This window comes from Cibotium barometz, chromosome 44 (assembly GCF_041138505.1).
Source record: "Cibotium barometz isolate CiBa-2024 chromosome 44, ASM4113850v1, whole genome shotgun sequence".
NCBI classification, from domain to species: Eukaryota; Viridiplantae; Streptophyta; class Polypodiopsida; order Cyatheales; family Cibotiaceae; genus Cibotium; species Cibotium barometz.
In genome coordinates this window covers 4,843,283-4,864,337 of record NC_141089.1, presented here as the reverse complement: position 1 = coordinate 4,864,337, position 21,055 = coordinate 4,843,283, and the positions used below count along the sequence as shown (strand labels likewise).

Sequence of the window (21,055 nt, the reverse complement as noted above, 5' to 3'; positions counted from 1 at the left end):
CCGTATGCTTCAGCTTGTGGCAGTCTCATGTATGCCATGGTTGCTACTAGGCCGGACATTGCATTTGCAGTGGGAGTGGTTTCTAGATACATGGCCAACCCTGGCAAGAAGCATTGGGAAGCAGTGAAAGGTGTCATGAGATACCTGAAGGGCACACAGGATATGTGCATTTGCTTTGGCAAACAGGATGCATTAGTGCATGGTTACACGGATTCGGATTATGCCGGTCATCCAGATAACCGGAAGTCTACTACCGGTTATGTGTTTACATTCACAGGAGGTGCTGTGTCATGGATATCCAGGATGCAGAAGTGCACTGCCTTATCTACTACAGAGGCCGAGTATATTGCAGCCACAGAGGCTTGCAAGGAGGCATTATGGCTATCTTGGTTAGTGGTTGATTTGGGTTATACAGGGGATATTCCATTGTTGCATTGTGACAGTCAGAGTGCCATCCAGTTGGCAAAGAACCCTGTCTTTCATGCAAAGACGAAACATGTGGATGTGAAGTATCACTTCATCGTGGGTATATGCCAGGCATACTCCTCCCACATATACAAGTTTTCAAATCTCGTGGCGGACCTCACCGATCTACTAAAGGGAGTCAAGACTAAAAGAGAGCCGATTCGAATGACTCCACGAGCGTTGGAGAGAGATTGTCCCGAAGAAAAATCTTCTGGAACTTTTCATGGAGAGCCAAATACTTCTCGGAAGCATTGGCCACCGTCTGCGTAGTCTGGATGTAAATCATCGCAAAATGTGCGCCTTTCTTGATTGCCCGTTTAGCCTGCATGTGGCTTATGAGTGTTCTGGCCCAAATTTCAGGTTTCGTTCCTCCCCCCCCCCTCCTCTGATTTTTTTGGATTTTTTATTTTTGTTTTTCTTCCATCTCCTCCCATCACCTTCCTTCCCTCTACTTCTCCTACCTCCCTTCTTCCCTTTTCCATCTTCTGCTACTTCTTTCACCTCTAATCCTCCTTCCTTCATTCTCTTCTTCTCTCCTCTTCTTCTTCCTTTCTCTTCTTCTCTCTTCTTCTCTTTTCTTCTCCCTTACTCTTCTACTCCTTTTCTCTTCTTCTCGTCTCTTCTTTCCCCTTTTTCTTCATACACCAGTCTTCAATGTCTTAAATCTTTTCCAATTTCTACCTTCTCTTCTTTAATTTCTTAAGAGTCCTTGATTGAGCCACTTGTGGCATCTAATCAAGCAAAATTGCCATAATGCCTCACCAAAATAATGATGGCTTCCCGAGATGTGTGAGAAGACACCATTTTTTTCATCATTATACTATGTTTTTAGACAATTACTATAAGTTCTTTAAGTATTTATACTTCATAAAATTATTCTTAATGCATATAAAGATTATTTTGCCGATGCATTGCCAGGAGAACTACTACCTGAGAGGCCTGAGGATCGTCGCATAGATCTTGTGCCAGGTAGTTCTCCACCTAACAAACCCGCATATCGTGTGAGTGCTGCACAACAAGAGGAGATTACGAAGCAGGTTAATGAGCTCTTAGAAAAGGGTTTAGTTCAGCCAAGCTCCTCACCCTTTTGTTCTTTTGTACTTCTTGTGCAAAAGAAGGATGGATCTTTCCGTATGTGCGTGGATTATTGAGCTCTAAACAAGCTCACCATCAAGAATAGGTTCACAATCCCACGCATAGATGACATCTTGGATAAGCTGATGGTTCGGCTTGTTTCAGCCGCATAGATCTGAAGAGTGGTTACCACCAGATTCGTGTGGTATCCCAGGATGTTCATAAGACTCCATTCAGGACGGCTTTTGGATTGTATGAATTCTTGGTAATGCCTTTTGGCCTTACCAATGCCCCGGCAACATTCAACCATATGATGGACAGGATATTTCGACCCCATCGTAAGTTCACAAGTGTATTCTTTGATGACATCTTGGTTTTCTCCAAGAATGAGGAGCATAAGACTCATTTGGCTACAATGTTTGAAGAGTTGCGAAAGCGTAAACTCTTCATAAATGCTAAGAAAAGTGAGTTCTTCCTCTCAGAGATACACTATTTGGGGCACATCGTATCCAAAGAGGGTGTAAGAATGGATCCTGCTAAAATTGAAACCATTCGAAATTGGCGAGAGTTGCAAAATGTACATCAAGTGCATAGCTTTCTGGGGTTATGTTCATACTATAGGCGATTCATTAGGCATTTTGCCAACATTGCTTCGCCATTGCATGATCTTGCAAAGAAGAAAGCCACCTTCAAATGGACTTCGCATGAGCAAGATACCTTCTTGCAACTCAAAAATGCTATCATTTGTGGGCCTGTGTTGATTGTTTCCGATTTGCAAAAGCCATTCACGGTGGAATGTCATGTGGGAATTGTATAGGGATTTTCCTAAATCAAGAGGGTCATGCAGTTGCTTATGAAAGCCGCCGATTACATGATGCCGAGATCCATATGGACATTTATGAAAAAGAGCTCTTGGCTGTAATTCATGCCTTAAAGATATGGAAGCATTATCTTCTTGGGGCTGAATTTGTAGTCAAGACAGATCATCAAAGCTTGAGGTACTTTCTATCTCAAACAAAGCTTTCGGAGAAGCAAATGAGAATGGCAAACTTTCTTTCCATGTTTCATTTTCAGATTATTCACACTCCGGGAAAGAAGAATGTAGTGGCAGATGCATTGTCGAGGAAGCCTTATATAGCTGCAGTTTTAGTGGCCTCCCATGGGGACTTATCTGCCATGCGTAATCTTTATTATTTGGATGTTGATTTTTTCCATATATGGACTGATTTGATGGCTGGTCACTCGCATGCCTCTTATGTGAACTAAGAGGGTTATCTTATGAAGGATAATTGCTTATGTGTGGTGAAGGATATGCGTTCAAAGGTTATGGAGGAATGTCACGCTCCACCTTATGCTGGTCATAGAGGTATTTTACCTACGACACGCATGATCGAAAGATATTTCTTTTGGCCAAGCATGTGTACGTGCATTTATTACTTGCCAAAAGGTGAAATTTGATAGGCAAAAGCCTCTAGGTTTGCTTCAGCCATTGTCTATTCCCTTGCAGCCATGGGAAAGCATTACTATGGACTTCATTATGGATTTGCCTGGATCCCAGCATGGGAATGATGCTATTTGGACCATAGTTGACAGGTTTAGCAAGCAAGCTCACTTCTTGCCCATCAAGAAAACCATTAAAGTTGATCATATGGTGAAGCTTTTTCTTGCTCACATCTTCAAGCATCATGGTATGCCTAAGTCCATTGTTGGGGATAGAGATCCCAGGACTACGAGCCTCTTTTGGAGGGCTTTATTTGATAATGTGGGCACTAAGCTTAAGTTCTCATCTGCTTATCACCCCCAAATGGATGGCCAAAGTGAAGCTGCGAATTCAGCCATGTTGGATTTGTTGAAGTGTTATGTGGCGGATCAAAAGAGTGCCTGGGAGAAGTATCTTCCACTTGTAGAGTTTGCTTACAATAACACAGTACATACCTCCACGGCGGGAAAGGCCCCGTTTGAGATTATTTATGGCAGAGTGGTCTTGCCGCCCATCCTTCGTACAAAGGATGAGATTTCTGCAGCCGATGAGTATGTGGGTGACTTGGATGTAGTCTTTGCTCAGGTGCGGACAGCCATTACAAGGTCACAAGACAAGTGTAAGAGGGCTGCTGACAAGCAAAGAAGGGACATGCAAGTCAAGAAAGGTGATTGGGTATTGCTGAAATTTGAGAAAGCTAGGTGTCGGGAGAGGCCAAGACGAGAGGGATTATATCCAAAGCTTTCTACCCGATATTATGGACCCTTCAAAGTAGTTGACAAGATCAATGAAGTGTCCTACAGGCTTGCTTTACCCAGTCATTGGAAGATTCACAATGCTTTTCACGTCGTGAGTCTTTTGCGGAAGTATGTGGGGCCAGATCTAGAAGAGCCTGTCACAGAAGACCCGCCCGAGATTGATGAGCTTGAGGAGATCCTCCAGCCAGAGCAGATGTATTTCACAAAGAGAGAAAGTTACCACATGGGAAGCTTTCCAGGAGATACCTTGTGAAATTTTAAAATTATTTGCCAATTGATGCAAAGTGGGTAGACGAGTTTGCTGACTACCCTCAGCTTTTGCAGGCATATATTGACGCTTTTCAGTTGAGGACAACTGTTTAGAAGCCCGGGGAGATTTCACCATTTGGTCCATCTCCATTTCTGGAGCCACTTCTATGGGATTATCACTCCATAGAGCGGCCAGATTTGTGCCATGTTCACATGGGGACAGGCCAGCGTCCCATGTGAAAGGGCCAGTCTTTTGGTGTCACATGGATGGGAGCATAGTTGTTTCTCATACCGATACGAACCCATTCGTACCGTACGATTCCGTACGGTACGAGTATCCTCCCCCCCCCCCCCCCTCTCTCTCTCCCACCTTGAGAAAAAAATTCCAAATGCTAAAAAATATAGAAATCCTGCTTAACGAAGATCCCAAATGCCTGCAATACTTCGCAACTTTCTTGTCCACTGAGTATTCCATATGGGGTTACTGAGAGACCTAAAAAATTTGCCAAGGTAGACTGGTTGTGTACACATGATTGGTAGGATGAGAGAATCTTGCTACATCACTTGGAGATCCTTGGTATAGGTAGGCTAGACAGTCAGATCCTCAAGTTATGTACGAGGGAGAAGATTTGGACATGGCCATTTTGATCTAGAGAGGAGTCCCTAAACCTATCACCCTAGATGCACTCCTCGTATTTGTGCAAGGACGGTCCCTTAGTCATAAACGCTACACTGGGAGACCTTTGGTATTGCATTACCCATGCAGGTTCTTTTTTGGAGACAATTGGGAGATCCAACTGGGAGAGACATATCTCCATGTTCTGGTTCCTCAAGCACTGTAGACTCCTCCCCCCCCAACCTTCCCTCACATTCAAGCTTGAAGCTCCATAGTCTGTAAGTGTTTTAAAAAAAACCGTATTTTATCGTACGGTATTCGAAAATTTCATATCGTACTAAAAATTCTCGTATGGTATCATATCGTATGGTATCGTATTTTCGTATAGTGACAGCTATGGATGGGAGCCAGATTCGTGTCATCTGTGTGTGACCAGTACTGCGTCACCCAGTATTGCGTCACATGGATGGGAACCAGTTTTGTGCCACCTGTGTGTGACCTACTTCGTGCTGTATGGACGGAAGGTTGTTGGTGCCACTCGTGTATGGCCAGGATGGCGTCTTACCTATGGGATTGTCACTCCATAGGAAGACCAGGACATATATTTATATTTCTGTTGCGCCAGTTTTGTGCCCGACAGGAACTTTTTGTACAAGTTTCATGAAAGGGATATTTCGTCCATTACATGTGCGCATGTATTTATGACTGCATGCATAAACTTGTCTTCGCATGATTTGTTTGCATGTGTTTGCTTGTTTTGTCGTGCCAGTACACTAGACGCGGACGTCCCCAGCGTACCGTGGAAGTGCTGCATGTTGACACATTAGTGTGGTCCTTTTAAAATGTAAAATCTATAAGCTATGATTAACTTTAATGTTTATTAGTAAATGTGTTCACACACATTTAAAATTTGGGCTGGACATTTACTTTCTAGTGTGGGTGTCCATAAACTAACCTTTGATTAAAGTTTAATAATACTTAAAGCAACTATTGCATGGGAACATTAGTATTTTTCCCCACATGGGTGGTGGCCAACTACCCTCTCTCCATCGCCTGTTACCCATGTGCTGTATTCTGCTCTGTACCCGCCTCCAATGTGTACCCGTGTGTTGTACCTACTGAACCCATCTCCAGCTGGTGCTCGTGTACTGTACCTGCACGCGTGTGTTGTGCTTGCCCAGTACAAGCCCTGTAGCTTCTGTACGATTGCTCTACCTGCCCTGTACTTGCCTGTAGAGTGCACTTGTACATGGTGTACCAGATTATGCTTGTTGTACCAGATCTGCACTTGTTGTACCAGATTTGTACCTGTTGTACTTGTTGTACTAGCTTGTATCAGATTGTACCAACTTGTACCAGATTGTACCATGCTGTATCTGAACTGTACCAAGATCTGTACTTGCTGTACCAAGACCTGTACTTGTTGTACTAGGCCTGAACTTGCTGTACCAGGACTTGTACTTATTGTACTAGGTGGACCTGACTGCATGGTGTTAGGAATTCATCTCCATTGACTCCTGCTACAAGCAATACCAGGTGCCTTGTATTTCTTATTTGTGTAAAACTAAAATTTGCTAAATTAAGTTCAAAGATTTCTTTAAGTTTTGTGCAGAGTAGGAACAAAGCATATTTATGCTAACCATGCTCAGGAAGCTTTCCTAGTTTGGTTAGTTTTTCCTTGAGTGGTAGTGCTAACCGCGCTCTCAGAAATTCTAAGAGCCAGTGAAGGTTAGAAATACTAGGGAATTCGGGAGCGAAGCTTATTTGGGAGAACGAGGCAATGTTTCCTTCACGGTGTATCCCTTTGCTTGTGTTAGTACGGGTGTGCCTGTTGGTGCACGGTCCCGGAAGACCAGTGAAAGGTAGGTGTGCACCTAGTGAAGGTGGGAGTGTGCTTGTGACTTGGGACTTCTTCGAATGTCCAGATTTCATCGACAAGTACCTAATTGTTTGAGTTATATTCACTCCATGTGAGGAGAAATCTGGCCTATTGGCCCGTGACACTTGTACATATAAATACTCCAAGAAATACAAATGTATTGAGGGGGGGGCCGGCCCTTTCTGACCCTCGTGTTGGTGTCAAGTGTTATTGGTCATTTTCAGTTTTAATGTTGCTAATAATGTCCATTGTTGATATTAGTTAAGTGATCTAAAAATGTGTATTTTGTTTTCCGATCTGTAGGCATCTTGTAGGGAGCGGTCACAGTTGCGGTGTGTGTGGACAAGTTGAATCTTATACCAATGTAACATATAGCAAAATTATGCATAGATAAAGGATCTTGTCACAAAGTCTCACACCACCTTCTTTATCCTTAGTTTCGTGAGTCTTTAGCAATCCGCTTTATCATTGCACAATTTAAGAGATGAGAGAGAGAGAGAAAGAAAGAAGTTGTATTAATGTCTTCAAAGGGCCAAAATGACCTATGAGACCAAAGGATTACATCATATCCATGAGGTAAATCATCCTGGGTACAAAATAGTAATAAAGAAAGATAACAAAAATCTAGAACTATAAAATCTGATCTAGGTACATGAGCAGAGAGCTCTCATATCACCCTAATACATCCCTCATGGGCTGTTGTGACATGGTGCTCGAGGTGGTAAAGCTAAGCTTGCGCGAGGAGGTCCTTGATGGGAGATGATGGCCCGGATCCTCTTGTGGTGGCGTAGCCATGGGTGAGGGCCATGGGGTCTAGGGCATCGAGCTGTGCATAACTCAGTGGCTCTGTTGAGTGTCACACCTCTCGACCGAGCTCCTGCACTAGCTTGTGGTTCGGGTATGGTGGGTGGATCGGCCCTTGGAGCGCTGGTTTGGAAGAAGTCGATGAGAGCTCTCTGTGGCTGGTCCTCGAGGAAGTTTAGCTGATGTGGATCTCACTAAGGACTCACTGTGTCTACGGAGCTTTAGAAGAAAAAGTCCTAGGCATCTCTGATCCAGGAAGTCCATGATCCTGGAAAGTGGTCCGAACCCAGCTCGGAAGAGGCAATGGAACCTCCCCCGAATCTCATAGTATATAGGGCATCGGCATATGTAATGAACTCTGTCTCGGGTTCTGTGTGACAGAGCTGGCATATCCTGTCCTCTGGTGCGGCTTATTGGGTCCTGAATCACCTTTGAACGGTCCCCTCCTATGGCTAGGAGTATCTTTGAAGAGAATGAATGTAATACCGACTTTGGACTGTAGATAAGCCAAATACAAGACCTTTGAAAGACCAAGAGTTGGGCTGAACTGTACCCGGCTGTACAAGCACCAATGATGACCAATCTCAATGCCAATGCACTCCAATGGAATGTAGGAAGGCTGCAAACTGAGGCTGAGAGAGGGGCTGCTCTGGGACTGTTCTAGGCTGAGAGAGGGGCTGCTTTGGGACTGTTCTAGGCTGAGTTTATGCACTATGAATGAATGAACAAGCTGCGTTTACCTTCACCACGAGGGCTGGAGTAAACGATGTGATGTATGAATGCTGAAAACTGCACAAAGGCTGAAAATGCAAGGACTGAAGCACCTCCTTCTTTGGCTGAATTCTGGATGCTGCGTTTTGATGATGAATGCTCAAGATGCTCAAGCGATGATGTTCCCACTGTTGTGGACTGAATCGCTTATGATTTGATGATGAGATGAGATGATATGGAATGAAGCGATGCTATTTATATGCACAAGGCTGCAGGTCGGCTGGCTATAAAGCTGGCGGAATGTAGCAATAAATGCTACATGACTTGTTTATGCTGTAAATAATCGTAATATTGCTGAAATAATGTGTAAAATGCTAGAAAATATGGAATAAAGCTGAATGATATTCTAATGCTTCTGCAATGATGTATATGCATATGGGATGAATGATATGCAAATGTAGAATGCTTTATAATGCAAACCCTAAGGTTTCTACTGACGAATGATTCTCTCTTGGCGAATGATTCTCTCCAAGTTGGTTAAAACTTACGGGACTTGACTGACTGATTGACACTCTAAGGTTCAGGAATGACCTACGTAGCTCGTGCCTGACATATCTTGGATTGAGGATTACAATGGGGCTACGACATACGACAATATCAAATCCTAAAGGGTCGTACTGCCGTACAATGGAGCACTGATGATGAGCCATCTTGTCACTATGCACTACAGTGCACAGTACATGTGACAACATCCCTTCGGTCTTTGTTGGCATGTTAAGTGTAGGCCTCCTGCGCTTTAGCCAACTTGTCTATCACATGTGTGTCATGTCCTTGAATCACAAAACCAGGAGGCTGCCCAATATAAATTTCCTCCTCTAAATCTCCACGGCTGAATGGTGTGGTTGAACGCAAAAACAGGACTCTTCAGGAGATGGCCCATACCATGCTTTCTTCTTCCGATCTTCCTCCCTCTTTCTGGGGAGAAGTTGTGACCATTGCTATCTACATTATCAACCGTTCTCCCACAAAGGCGGTTGTTAATATGACACCAGAGGAGGCTTTTACATGACAGAAACCTTTAGTTTCACATCTTAGGGTTTACGGCTGTGATGCCTATGCTCATATCCTTGATTCTGCGAGGTCCAAATTTGATCCCAAATCCTGGAAGTGCAAACTGCTTGGTTATAGCTCTCAATCCAAAGCTTATAGATTATGGGATGCGGAGAAGAAGTCCGTAGTGATTTCCTACGATGTTCACTTTGTTGAACCCCAGCCCGATGATTCCTGGTCTCACCTTGAGCTTACCATAGAGGTTCCTCATCCTCTTGCTTCTTCGTCTTCTTCCACGGCACCCCCACCCCCCTCAACTTCTCCACCACTAGCTTCTCCACCCCAAGTTTCTCCACCCTCAGCTTCTCCTACTCTTGCTGCTTCTATGCGACGGAGGATTGTCCCCAGGATTCCCTAATGGTTGGAAGCCACTATTCGTGACTCTCGTCTCTCAGATGTTGATCTTCATTAGCTTGTTGACTCCTTAGTAGCACCTTTGACATGGGCACGGAGATTACACTAGCTTCGTCACTCTGGTAACCTCGCCTTGATGAGTAAAGCGATGCAGTCATATGAGCTTACTACAGCTAAAGAGGCTCTTGCTCCTGGAGACCGAGATTGATTCCATTGAAAGGAATTGTACATGGGAGCTTGTGGAACGGCCTTTGCATAGGCATGTCATTGGGGTCGAGTGGGTCTTCAAGACTAGGTTTCATGCCGATGGTTCTCTGGACAAATACAAAGCCAAATTGGTTGCAAAGGGGTATTCTCAGATTAAGGGTATTGACTATGAGGAAACTTTTTCCCCTACAGCCAGATACACCACTATCCTGACATTTCTTGCTCTCTCTGCTCATCCTCACTGGCCGGTTTATCAGATGGATGTCAAGTCTACCTTTCTCAAGGCGACTTGCACGAGGAGATCTATGTTGAACAGCCTCCATGTTTTCAAGTTCCTGGACACGAGGGTAAGGTGTATAGATTGCACAAAGCCCTTTATGGTTTGAACTTCGAAACAGGCACTCAAGGCATGGTATGATAAGATTGATGCATTCTTTCTTTCCCTTGGCTTCCAGAGATGCTTTGCAAACGACAATCTCTGTATCTTTGCTTAGGATGCTTTTAGTGTCTTATATGTTGATGATTTGTTGATCTCACTGACTCTCATCTTGCCAAGATTGAACAGCTCTGCTCTTACTTTTGAGATGACTGGTTTAGGGTCTCCACTACTTTCTTATTAGAATCTTGATGAACTTTTCCTTAGCTAGTACAGATATCTACAGCAGCGCCGCCCTCTTTCCTGTCCGATGGATCCTAACTCCAAGCTTTCCCAAGAAGATTCTACTCCCATCTTTGAGGACAGAGGCTGAGTACCGAGCGTATTTGGATACCTGCTGTGAGCTGTTAGGGTTGAGTAATCTTGATGTTCTTTCAGACACCTCTGTTCGCATTCTTACAGACAGCTAGAGTCCCTTGGCATTGTCATTAACTTCATCTTTTCATGGCAAGACTGAACACATTGAGGTCCATTTTCACTTTGTTTGTGAGCTGGTTGTTGACGGCATCAACTCTTTGGAGAATTGTCCCTCCTAGGACAACCTAGCTAACCACTTCACTAAACCTTTTCCTCGAGATTCTATTGATTAGCTCCTGGTCTGTATGGGAGTCAGTCCACCGTGCTGGAGCTGAGAGGAGGTGTTGGACTGTGTTCAGCTCCAGCATTTATCCCATTTATTGCACCATTTATGTAGAATATTTATTTGATATATTTTACTCAGTTGTTGGTATTTTTTAGGCACTTTTCGTCAGTCGCAGGTATTTTTCACTAGTCGTGGTTTTCTTCTAGTGGCCGACTTGGCTATTTGTGCTGTATATTTGAAGAGGCTTTTTGCCATTTAATTCATTAATCGTTGAAGTGTTGGATCATTGTTGGCTGCTCCAAGTCTCTGTCTGCTTCCGCTTGCTGCCTTCAATGGTCAACCATTCTCTCAAAGACTAGCTATTACATTTGTCTGTAAGAAGGTGTTTATTTGATTGCATTTGGAAACACAGATGCAGCATGATCACGGCTTGGCTGAAAACATTGCGTTTGTATGAGAGCTCGTACACTTCTGTATGAGAGCTTGTACATGGAACTGATGCGTGTGTTTCTTTCAAGTACTTTGATGTGTAAACCTTTGGGTGCTCTTTTGATATAGGAATTGATTATATTGGGTGTTGGTCATTGTATTGTCATGTGCAGTATGTCTTGTCCAGGGCTGAAGAGGTTCAAGCAGAAGCGCCTTGGGATGTTGATGTGGAAGTGGATTTTTTCCATGCAAGACCTGGAGTAACAAGTCTTGTAAGTGGTCTGTTTAAAGGGAAGTCTTTGGTTTATGCAAATCTGAAGCATGTTGTTGTTCGAGTAAAGCCGGCTTCTGTATCCGGGGCAGAGAAAAACTCAGTACTTGTTTCCTCCCATATCGACACAGTTATTTCTGCGTAAGTCACTCAAGTCATCAGCCATTGATGCTGCATGTGATTGCACTTTTGCAGTCTAGTTGCACATGATTGATGTGATATTTGTGAGGACATGCTCTTTTGACAGGCCAGGAGCAGGTGACTGTAATTCAAATATTGGGGTGATGCTGGAGCTGTTGAGAGTGGTCTCCCACTGGGCACATGGTTTCAAGCATTCAGTAATCTTTCTTTTCAATACAGGGGAAGAGGAAGGCCTAGATGGTGCACATGGATTCATCACACAGGTTTTCTCAACCAGAGAGTCAAAATAATTTTAGGAGTTGTAAATGTACATGCATACATACATACATTCATGCATGCATGGATGCATGTATGTTTGTATGAATGTGTGCACATTCTATCTATCTATTTTATTTGTATGCTTGTATTTACATATGTTTATGTGTGTGTGTCTATGTATGTATGAACGTGCATATTTGCATATCTATATATGCATGCATACATTTTGTGTGCGCGCGCGCATGTGTGTGTGGGGGTGTGGGTGTGTGTATTATTGGCTATAGCTCATGCTTTTTAGAGGACAGTGTAAATGTTTGCACATTTTGTTGATGCAAATGATCTGTTTGTTCAGCACCCTTGGAACTCGTCAATTCGTACTGTCGTAGACTTGGAAGCCATGGGGGTTGGTGGTAAATCAACTCTATTTCAGGTCTGGATTCTTATTTTCAATACGCTTGTTAGTGTAGGTTATTTTTTTCTTTTCATGTTAAGGTTTTACGGCCTAATCTATATACATGCTAGGTAAATTTCAAGTACAGAGGAGCAACGTGAAAGTTTCTTAGAACAAGCTCTAATCATTGCACCAATTGGCTGCTTTTGGGACTTAGAGCTGAGGGTAGAGTCACTGTAATATGCTTGGGGCTCTTCTACTGGCCAGCTGGTGAATAAGCTCCCAAACCTATTTGGTCTGAGGGGCACCATCTGGCTGCCTGTGTGGCCATCCAGTCTTTCTGTCCAATAGTGCCCATCAGTGATCTGGGCATCTGTCTACCCCATGTCTTTGTCACTCGCAGCCCATCTTGTGCTAGTCATTTTCTGTGAACTGGCTGCATGTTTGGAGGGAGATTGTCACATGCCCACATAAAATAACACTGAAGCCCCTGTAGATTTGGACACAGTAAACTTGACTAGTTCTCATTGAATCATGCTGCTGAGTGCATTGAGTAGCCCTGAAATTTTATAAAATACATTAACTCCACCCACCCAGCTTCCCATTGGTACTTCCTGATTTCAAAATCAGCTTTGTGCAGGACACTACTCTACACATGGGTTATTGTTTAGACTGTTCAAAGTCAGGTCCTTTTCTATGTCGCAAAAGAGAAGTTTCTTCTGTCTCTTTCTCATGCACTGGGGCTGCCTGGTGGTTCCCTATCTGCTCCAGTCATGGCGACTACTGCTAGGTGCTGCAGGACATGGGCCTACAGGAAGCATGGCTAGCTATCAGGGAGGCTCAGAAGCTGGACTCTTATAACTGACTGTTACTACTATTATGGCATTTACATGAATGCACTAGTTAATATCACCACAATACAAGTAACTACACCTTTTATTATCCTAAAAACCAAAACCTAATAAAATAAACTAAAAATGCTGCTTTTGAATGCACAGATAATGCTCGTCATAGTTCTCTTTAGAGATAAATTCTTTCTTAGGGTCTGGTTCCAGGTCAATGCACCCTTTGGGGAGGGGGAGGGGAAGGGAGGGGAGTTAGGGGGGAGAAGCAGTACGTTGATCAGCATCCTGATGTGCTCTTTTTTACTTGTTGTATTATGTATAATGGTATGTGATTGTCAACTCAATATTTGTGTCCTCAATAGGGAGGCCCCAACAAAGGGATTGTAGAATTGTATGCGAAAATAGCGAAGCACCCTGCAGCACAAATATTAGCACAGGTATTTCAACTTTCTCCTATCTTCTTGTAGATTAAGTACCGTGTTCTGCATGTGCACGCACGCATGTACGTATATATATGTAATGTTAATGCTTGCACATGCATACATGCCAACACACACCCGTGCACACACTCACACATCCATATATGTATATATCCAGACATACATACATACATAAATATATGTATGTGTGTTTGTGTGCATGCCCACATCATATATATATGTGTGTGTGTGTGCACACATACATACATACATACATATATATATATATGTATATATGTATATGTATATATATATGTGTGTGTGTGTGTGTGTGTGTGTGTGTGTGTGTGGATATGTATATTTATATTTATATATGTATATGTATACGTATGTATATATATATATATATGTGTGTGTGTGTGTGTGTGTGTGTGTGTGTGTGTGTATGTGCATAGTTGTTTCTGTATAGCGTACGACACCGAAAACCGTACGGTACGATACCATACGGACTCGTATGGACTTTTCCAAAAAAAAAAAAATTTTCAAACTTTTTTTATTAAATTATTTTTTGGGGGTACTGGTCTTGTTTTTGCTTGTCTATGGCTGTTTGAGCTTCCTCTCTACTATGATACTTCCCTCCTTTTTAACTCCATATCTCGAATTGAAAATACCTAAGTTTATAAATATTTTTTTAAAACACCATATTTTATCATACAATAAGGAAAAATTTATATCATACTATATTTTCCCATATGGTATCGTATCGTATAATATCGTACCTGACAACTATGTGTATATGTATATAAATATATATATATATATATATATGTATATGCACATATGCGTATGTATATATATATGTGTATATGTATATATGTAAATATATGTATATACACACATATATATGTATGTATATATACATATGTATGTATATATACATATATATATATATATATAAATACATATGTATATATATATACATATGTATATATATATACATATGTATATATATATACATACATATGTATAGATATATATATATGTATATATATGAATACATATGTATATATATATATATACATATGTATACATATATATATGTATATACACACATATATATGTATGTACACACATATATATGTATATATGTATATATAAAGATATGTATATATATATGTATAAATATGTATATATACACATATATGTATATATATATGTATATATACATATATATGTATAGATATCTATACATCTATATATATAGGTATATAGATATATGTATAGATATCTATATATGCATAGATATGTATAGATATCTATATGTATACATAAATAGATATATGTATACATATCTGATTATGTATAAATATATGTATAGGTATCTATATATGTAGAGATGTGTATAGATATATATATATATACATATATATATGTATAGGTATCTATATATGTACAGATGTGTATATATATATATATATATATATATATATGTATATGTATATATATATATATATCTATACACATCTGTACATATATAGATACCTATACATATATATATGTATATATATATATATATATATGTATATATATATATATATATCTATACACATCTGTACGTATATAGATACCTATACAATGTTACATTGTATAGGTATCTATATACGTACAGATGTGTATAGATATATATATATATATATACATATATATATATATATATATACATATATATATGTATAGGTATCTATATACGTACAGATGTGTATAGATATATATATATATATACATATACATATATATATGTATATGTATATATATATATATCTATACACATCTGTACGTATATAGATACCTATACAATGTATATATGTATATATATATGTATATATATATATATATATACAATGTATATATGTATATATATATGTATATAGATACCTATACATATATATATACATATATACATTGTATAGGTATCTATATACGTACAGATGTGTATAGATATATATATATATACATATACATATATATATATATATATATATACATATATATATATATATATATGTATAGATATATATATATATATATATGTATATATACATATATACATTGTATAGGTATCTATATACGTACAGATGTGTATAGATATATATATATATATATACATATATATATATATATATATATACATATATATATATATATATGTATAGATATATATATATATATACATATACGTACAGATGTGTATAGATATATATATATATATATACATATATATATATATGTATAGATATGTATATATATATACATATATACATTGTATAGGTATCTATATACGTACAGATGTGTATAGATATATATATATATATATATACATATATATATATATATATATATATACATATATATATATATATGTATAGATATATATATATATATACAGTATATATATATATATATATCTATACATATATATATATATACTGTATATATATATATATATCTATACATATATATATATATATGTATATATATATATATATATCTATACACATCTGTACGTATATAGATACCTATACAATGTATATATGTATATATATATATATATCTATACATATATATATATATATATGTATATATATATATATATGTATATATATATATATATGTATATATATATATATATATCTATACACATCTGTACGTATATAGATACCTATACAATGTATATATGTATATATATATATATATGTATATGTATATATATATATATATATGTATATGTATATATATATATATCTATACACATCTGTACATATATAGATACCTATACATATATATATGTTGTCACGTGCATCCCGCACTTGGATGCCACGTAGACATTTCTGTACAGAAGGTGCAGGACCTGGGATGGTGAACTGGTCCCATGTGAGCCCAGTCCGGGACGAGTCAGCCAGGGATCCATCTCAGTCGTCCGAGGTCAGGTGTGCATTGTCCTGCACATGAGTCCAAGGTCAGGAGTGCATTGTCCTGCACATGAAGCAGTGCCAGTCCGCGCTGTGAGTCTCCCTCTGGAATGATGTCAGTGTTACCATATTATAGTAGTGATGTGTGTGAACACACTTAGGACCGCCGGGGCACTTTTTCCCTCACTAGGAGGTTTTTTCCCCCGTGCATTGTATATACGCCCATTATCTTCTAGGGCTTGTAATCTTTCATTTTTGGCACTCATAATACACTACTGTGTTGTGCTCAAGCTTCCTCATCTTCTTGAAGTTGTGTGTGCATTCCTGCAACCCTAATTCCAACAATTGGTATCAGAGCAGGCTTCCTCCTCCCGGGCAGCATCACCGGCACCTGCCGCTTCATCTCCTCCGATTGCGACGAGGTTTCACGAGCGTCTCCAGGTTAGTATATGCCGAGGATAAGTTGGATGGCACCAACTATCCATTGTGGGCATATATGATGCGACATGTATTGGTAGCAAAGGGGTTATGGAACATTGTGCAGGGTATTGATGCACGTCCTATTGTGGCTGGGAATGCTGCAAACACATCAGAAACAGGTACTGTAGATGATGGTGCAGGCACAAGTGCTGTAGCAGCTGTTCGAGAACCACCACTTTCAGCAGAGCAGATTCGTTGGGATGGTAGAGATGCGCAGGCTCATGCCTTGATTGCGCTGTCTGTCAAACGTACCATTATCCCACATATTCGCTCCTGCAGGACTTCTAAGGATGCTTGGGATGTACTTGCCACATTGTATCAGGCAAGAAATGAGGCTCGTGTTGCTTATCTCCGAAAACAGTTGGAGAGTGAGCATATGAACGAAGGTGATTCTATGGATAGCTTTTTGACAAAGATCAAGGATTTCAAAGAGCAGCTCATTTCTGCAGATGAAATCCTGTCAGACAGTTCACTTGTGCAGACTGTTTTGAATGGTCTACCAGATTCTTATCAGGGTTTTGCTTCCACTCTTCGCTTGATGATGAAAGGCAATCCCAATGCCTTATCATTTGAGGAGTTAGTTTCTGTTTTGCTGCAAGAAGACCAGTCAAGGCAAAACAGGAATATTATGCGTGTCGCAGATCAAGCTTTCGTTGCTAGTCAGAGAAGCGGGAAAGGTAAAGCTGGCTTTTCTTCTAATAAGCAGAAATCTGCAAATGCTGCGCAAACAAAGAAGGAAGACAAAGATGAGAAGAAGGGTGACAAACAGAAGACATTTTGCAAGTACTGTAAGGGAAATGATCATGTCATCAAAGCGTGTCCTAAGCTGGCTGCGAAAGAGGCTAAGAAGAAAGAGGCTGGTATGGCTGTTGCAGATGCCTCTCCTTCTAACAATGAATCTGCTAATGTTGTGCTAGATACAGAATGGGCATTCAATGCGCAGTGCAGTTATGACCCATCTTTGCATGACACATGTATGTCTGCAGTAGATTCAGATGTATGGTACTTTGACAGTGGTGCCACTAAGCATATCACCTCGCAGCGCAGTTTATTCACTTTCCTTGAGTCTGCTCCCACAGGGAATACTGTCACTTGTGCCAATAACTCCTCTTATCCCGTTGAAGGAGTTGGACAGATTGTGCTGAATGTTGCAAATGGCAACACCTTTACACTTTTTGATGCATTGTATGTGCCAGGGATCAAAAAGAATCTGCTGTCAGTCTCCGCATTTGCCAAAACAGGTTTGGTTGTAAAATTTGTGGATGACAGATGTACTGTTCATGATCTCTCTTGTGGTGACATCATTGTAGCATCTGGTTCACTATGTCGAGGGCTGTATAAGCTCAATATGGATGGCAAATGTGTAGAGGATTCAGCATGTGCTATTATGGATACGCAGGCTATTTCAGATGCAAAACTGTGGCATGCACGTTTTGGTCATCTGAATTTTGCAAGTTTGCTGCGCCTGCAGAAATCTGAAATGGTGTCTTCTTTGCCTAAGCTTGAGGCACCTGTCAAGCATGTTTGTGAGGGCTGCATATTGGGTAAAATGCAGCGTGCTTCCTTTCCCAAAGATGGATCAGTGAGAGCTGAACGCAGATTGCAGCTTGTTCACAGTGATGTTTGTGGTCCCATGCAAACTCCATCATTTGGAAACTACCTTTACTTCGTGACTTTCATTGATGATTTTACCAGGCATGCATGGGTATATCCTTTGAAGGCAAAGTCCGAAGTGTTTTTGTGCTTCAAACAGTTTTTGGTTATGGCTGAAAATGTGTCAGAAAGTAAGATGGGCACCCTCCGTTCAGATCGAGGGGGGGAGTATATGTCTTCAGAATTTAATGCATTTCTGGCTGAGCGTGGGATAAAACACCAATGTACAGTGCCGTATACACCACAGCAAAATGGTGTGGCTGAGAGAAAAAACAGGTCTCTCATGGAAATGGCAAGATGTATGGTTAAGAGTCAAAGTCTACCACATGGTTTTTGGCTTGAGGCTGTCATGTGTGCCACTTATGTACTAAACAGGTGTCCCACCAAAGCATTACAGGTTGTCACTCCATATGAGGCTTGGCATAGCCGCAAGCCATCTGTTGGCCATTTACGTGTTTTTGGTTGCCTGGCATATGCATTAGTGCCTGTGCAACATCGCAGAAAATTGGATGACAAAGCTGTCAAATGTATTTTTGTTGGATATAGTGCTGAGAGCAAAGGCTATCGTTTGTATCATCCACAGACAAAGCGCATTTTGGTTAGCCGTGATGTTGTATTTGTGGAAGATGCAGTTCAGCCCTTGGTTTCATGTACTAAGGAGACAGATATCAGCTCACGTGATGTCTATGATACATTGTTGCCTCTTTTCAGTGGTGCACAGTCAAGTGCAATACCTCATGAGGCAGTTTTTCAGCCTATGCAGGTTTTAAATGATGGCACGGATCAGCCTATATCTGATGCAGATGTGCATGATGCACTTGAGGATGAGAGACAAGAGATTGAGGGCTCTAGGAATATGCCTAGATGGCTGGTGCAGACTTTGCGTGACAGCAAGTTGGATGCCCCTTTGTCTAGTCGCACTCGTTCTGGCTCTCATGGTGCCTCTTATGCGTCAGATTGTTATGCATTGGCTGTTTCTAGTATGTGCGATGAAAGTGAGCCTGTTTCATTTGATGAGGCACAAAGTTCAGAAAATTGGATGGCTGCTATGCAAGCAGAATACGATGCTATTATGAAGAATGGTACATGGTCTTTATGTGACTTGCCCCCTGGCAAGAAGGCCATTGGCACTAAGTGGGTATACAAATTGAAGCGTAAGCCTGATGGCACAGTGGATCGCCATAAGGCTAGGCTTGTTGCAAAAGGTTATGCTCAAGAGAAGGGCATTGATTTTGATGAGACTTTTGCTCCCACATGTCGTATGACCACTGTTCGTAGCATCTGTGCATTAGCAGCTCATAATGGTTGGAATGTACATCAGCTGGACATAAAGACTGCGTTCTTAAATGGAGATTTGCATGAGGAGGTGTATGTATCGCAGCCTCGTGGTTTTGTTCAAAGAGGGCAGGAAAACAAAGTGTGCAGGTTAAAAAAGGCTTTATATGGTTTAAAGCAAGCTCCACGAGCTTGGTATGAAAAAATACATGCATATTTGACTGCACATGGGTTTCAGAATAGTCCAACAGAAAGCACTTTGTATGTTAAATGTGTGGATGGTGTACATCTAATCATTGCTCTCTATGTCGATGACATGCTGCTCACAGGACCAAATGAGAGTCATATTGCTGATTTTAAGGCTGATTTGAATGCCTCTTTTGATATGTCAGATTTGGGGCATTTGCATCATTATTTGGGGATACAATTTAAGCAGTGTGATGGAGGTATTGCTTTGTGTCAGACAAAGTATATTGAAACATTGTTGCGGAGATTTGGCCTTGAAGACTGCAAGCCTATTGCTACTCCAATGGAGACAGGTTTGAAGTTGAGTCTTCATGATGCTGGAGATCACTTTGATGTCACACTCTATCAGACAGCTGTTGGTTGCCTCATTTATGTATGCATTACGAGGCCAGACATTCAGTTTGCAGTCTCACAGGTGAGCAGATTTATGCATAGCCCAGGCATTAAGCATTGGCAAGCAGTGAAGCGTATCTTTCGCTATTTGAGTGGTACTCGGCATCTTGGGCTGTTTTATCCCAAGGGGGGATCATTGCCGCCAGATTTACATGCTTTTTCAGATTCTGACTGGGCTGGTTGTTATGACACACGCGTGTCCACGAGTGGTTTTTGCTTCATGCTTGGAAGCTCATGCATATCTTGGTTGAGCAAGAAGCAGCCTACTGTGGCCACTTCTAGTTGTGAAGCTGAGTACAGGGCAGCTTTCACAGCTACGGTTGAGTGTGTGTGGCTCAGACGCCTTATGGCTGATTTGGGTGTTGGACAGCCATCTGCCACCACCATCTTCACTGACAGTCAGAGCGCATTGGCAGTTGCGCGGAACCCAGTGTTCCATGCTCGTACGAAGCACATTGAGGTGCACTACCATTATGTCAGGGAGAGACTCTCTGCAGGAGAGATCAGTTTGGCTTATGTGCCAACACAGGATAACCTTGCAGACCTTTTCACAAAGGCT

General features: G+C 40.8%; 1 protein-coding gene across 1 annotated transcript in view; it reads left to right on the top strand.

Annotated features, from left to right (window-relative positions):
* LOC147612883 (Zn-dependent exopeptidases superfamily protein) overlaps positions 1 to 21,055 on the top strand; it is a 112,501-nt gene that overhangs the window by 21,166 nt on the left and 70,280 nt on the right. The window contains exons 2-5 of the mRNA XM_086782152.1: positions 11,329 to 11,567; positions 11,674 to 11,830; positions 12,178 to 12,255; positions 13,424 to 13,498. Of these exons, the coding sequence (XP_086638278.1) occupies positions 11,329 to 11,567; positions 11,674 to 11,830; positions 12,178 to 12,255; positions 13,424 to 13,498 (549 nt within the window). The remainder of the gene's footprint in view (positions 1 to 11,328; positions 11,568 to 11,673; positions 11,831 to 12,177; positions 12,256 to 13,423; positions 13,499 to 21,055) is intronic.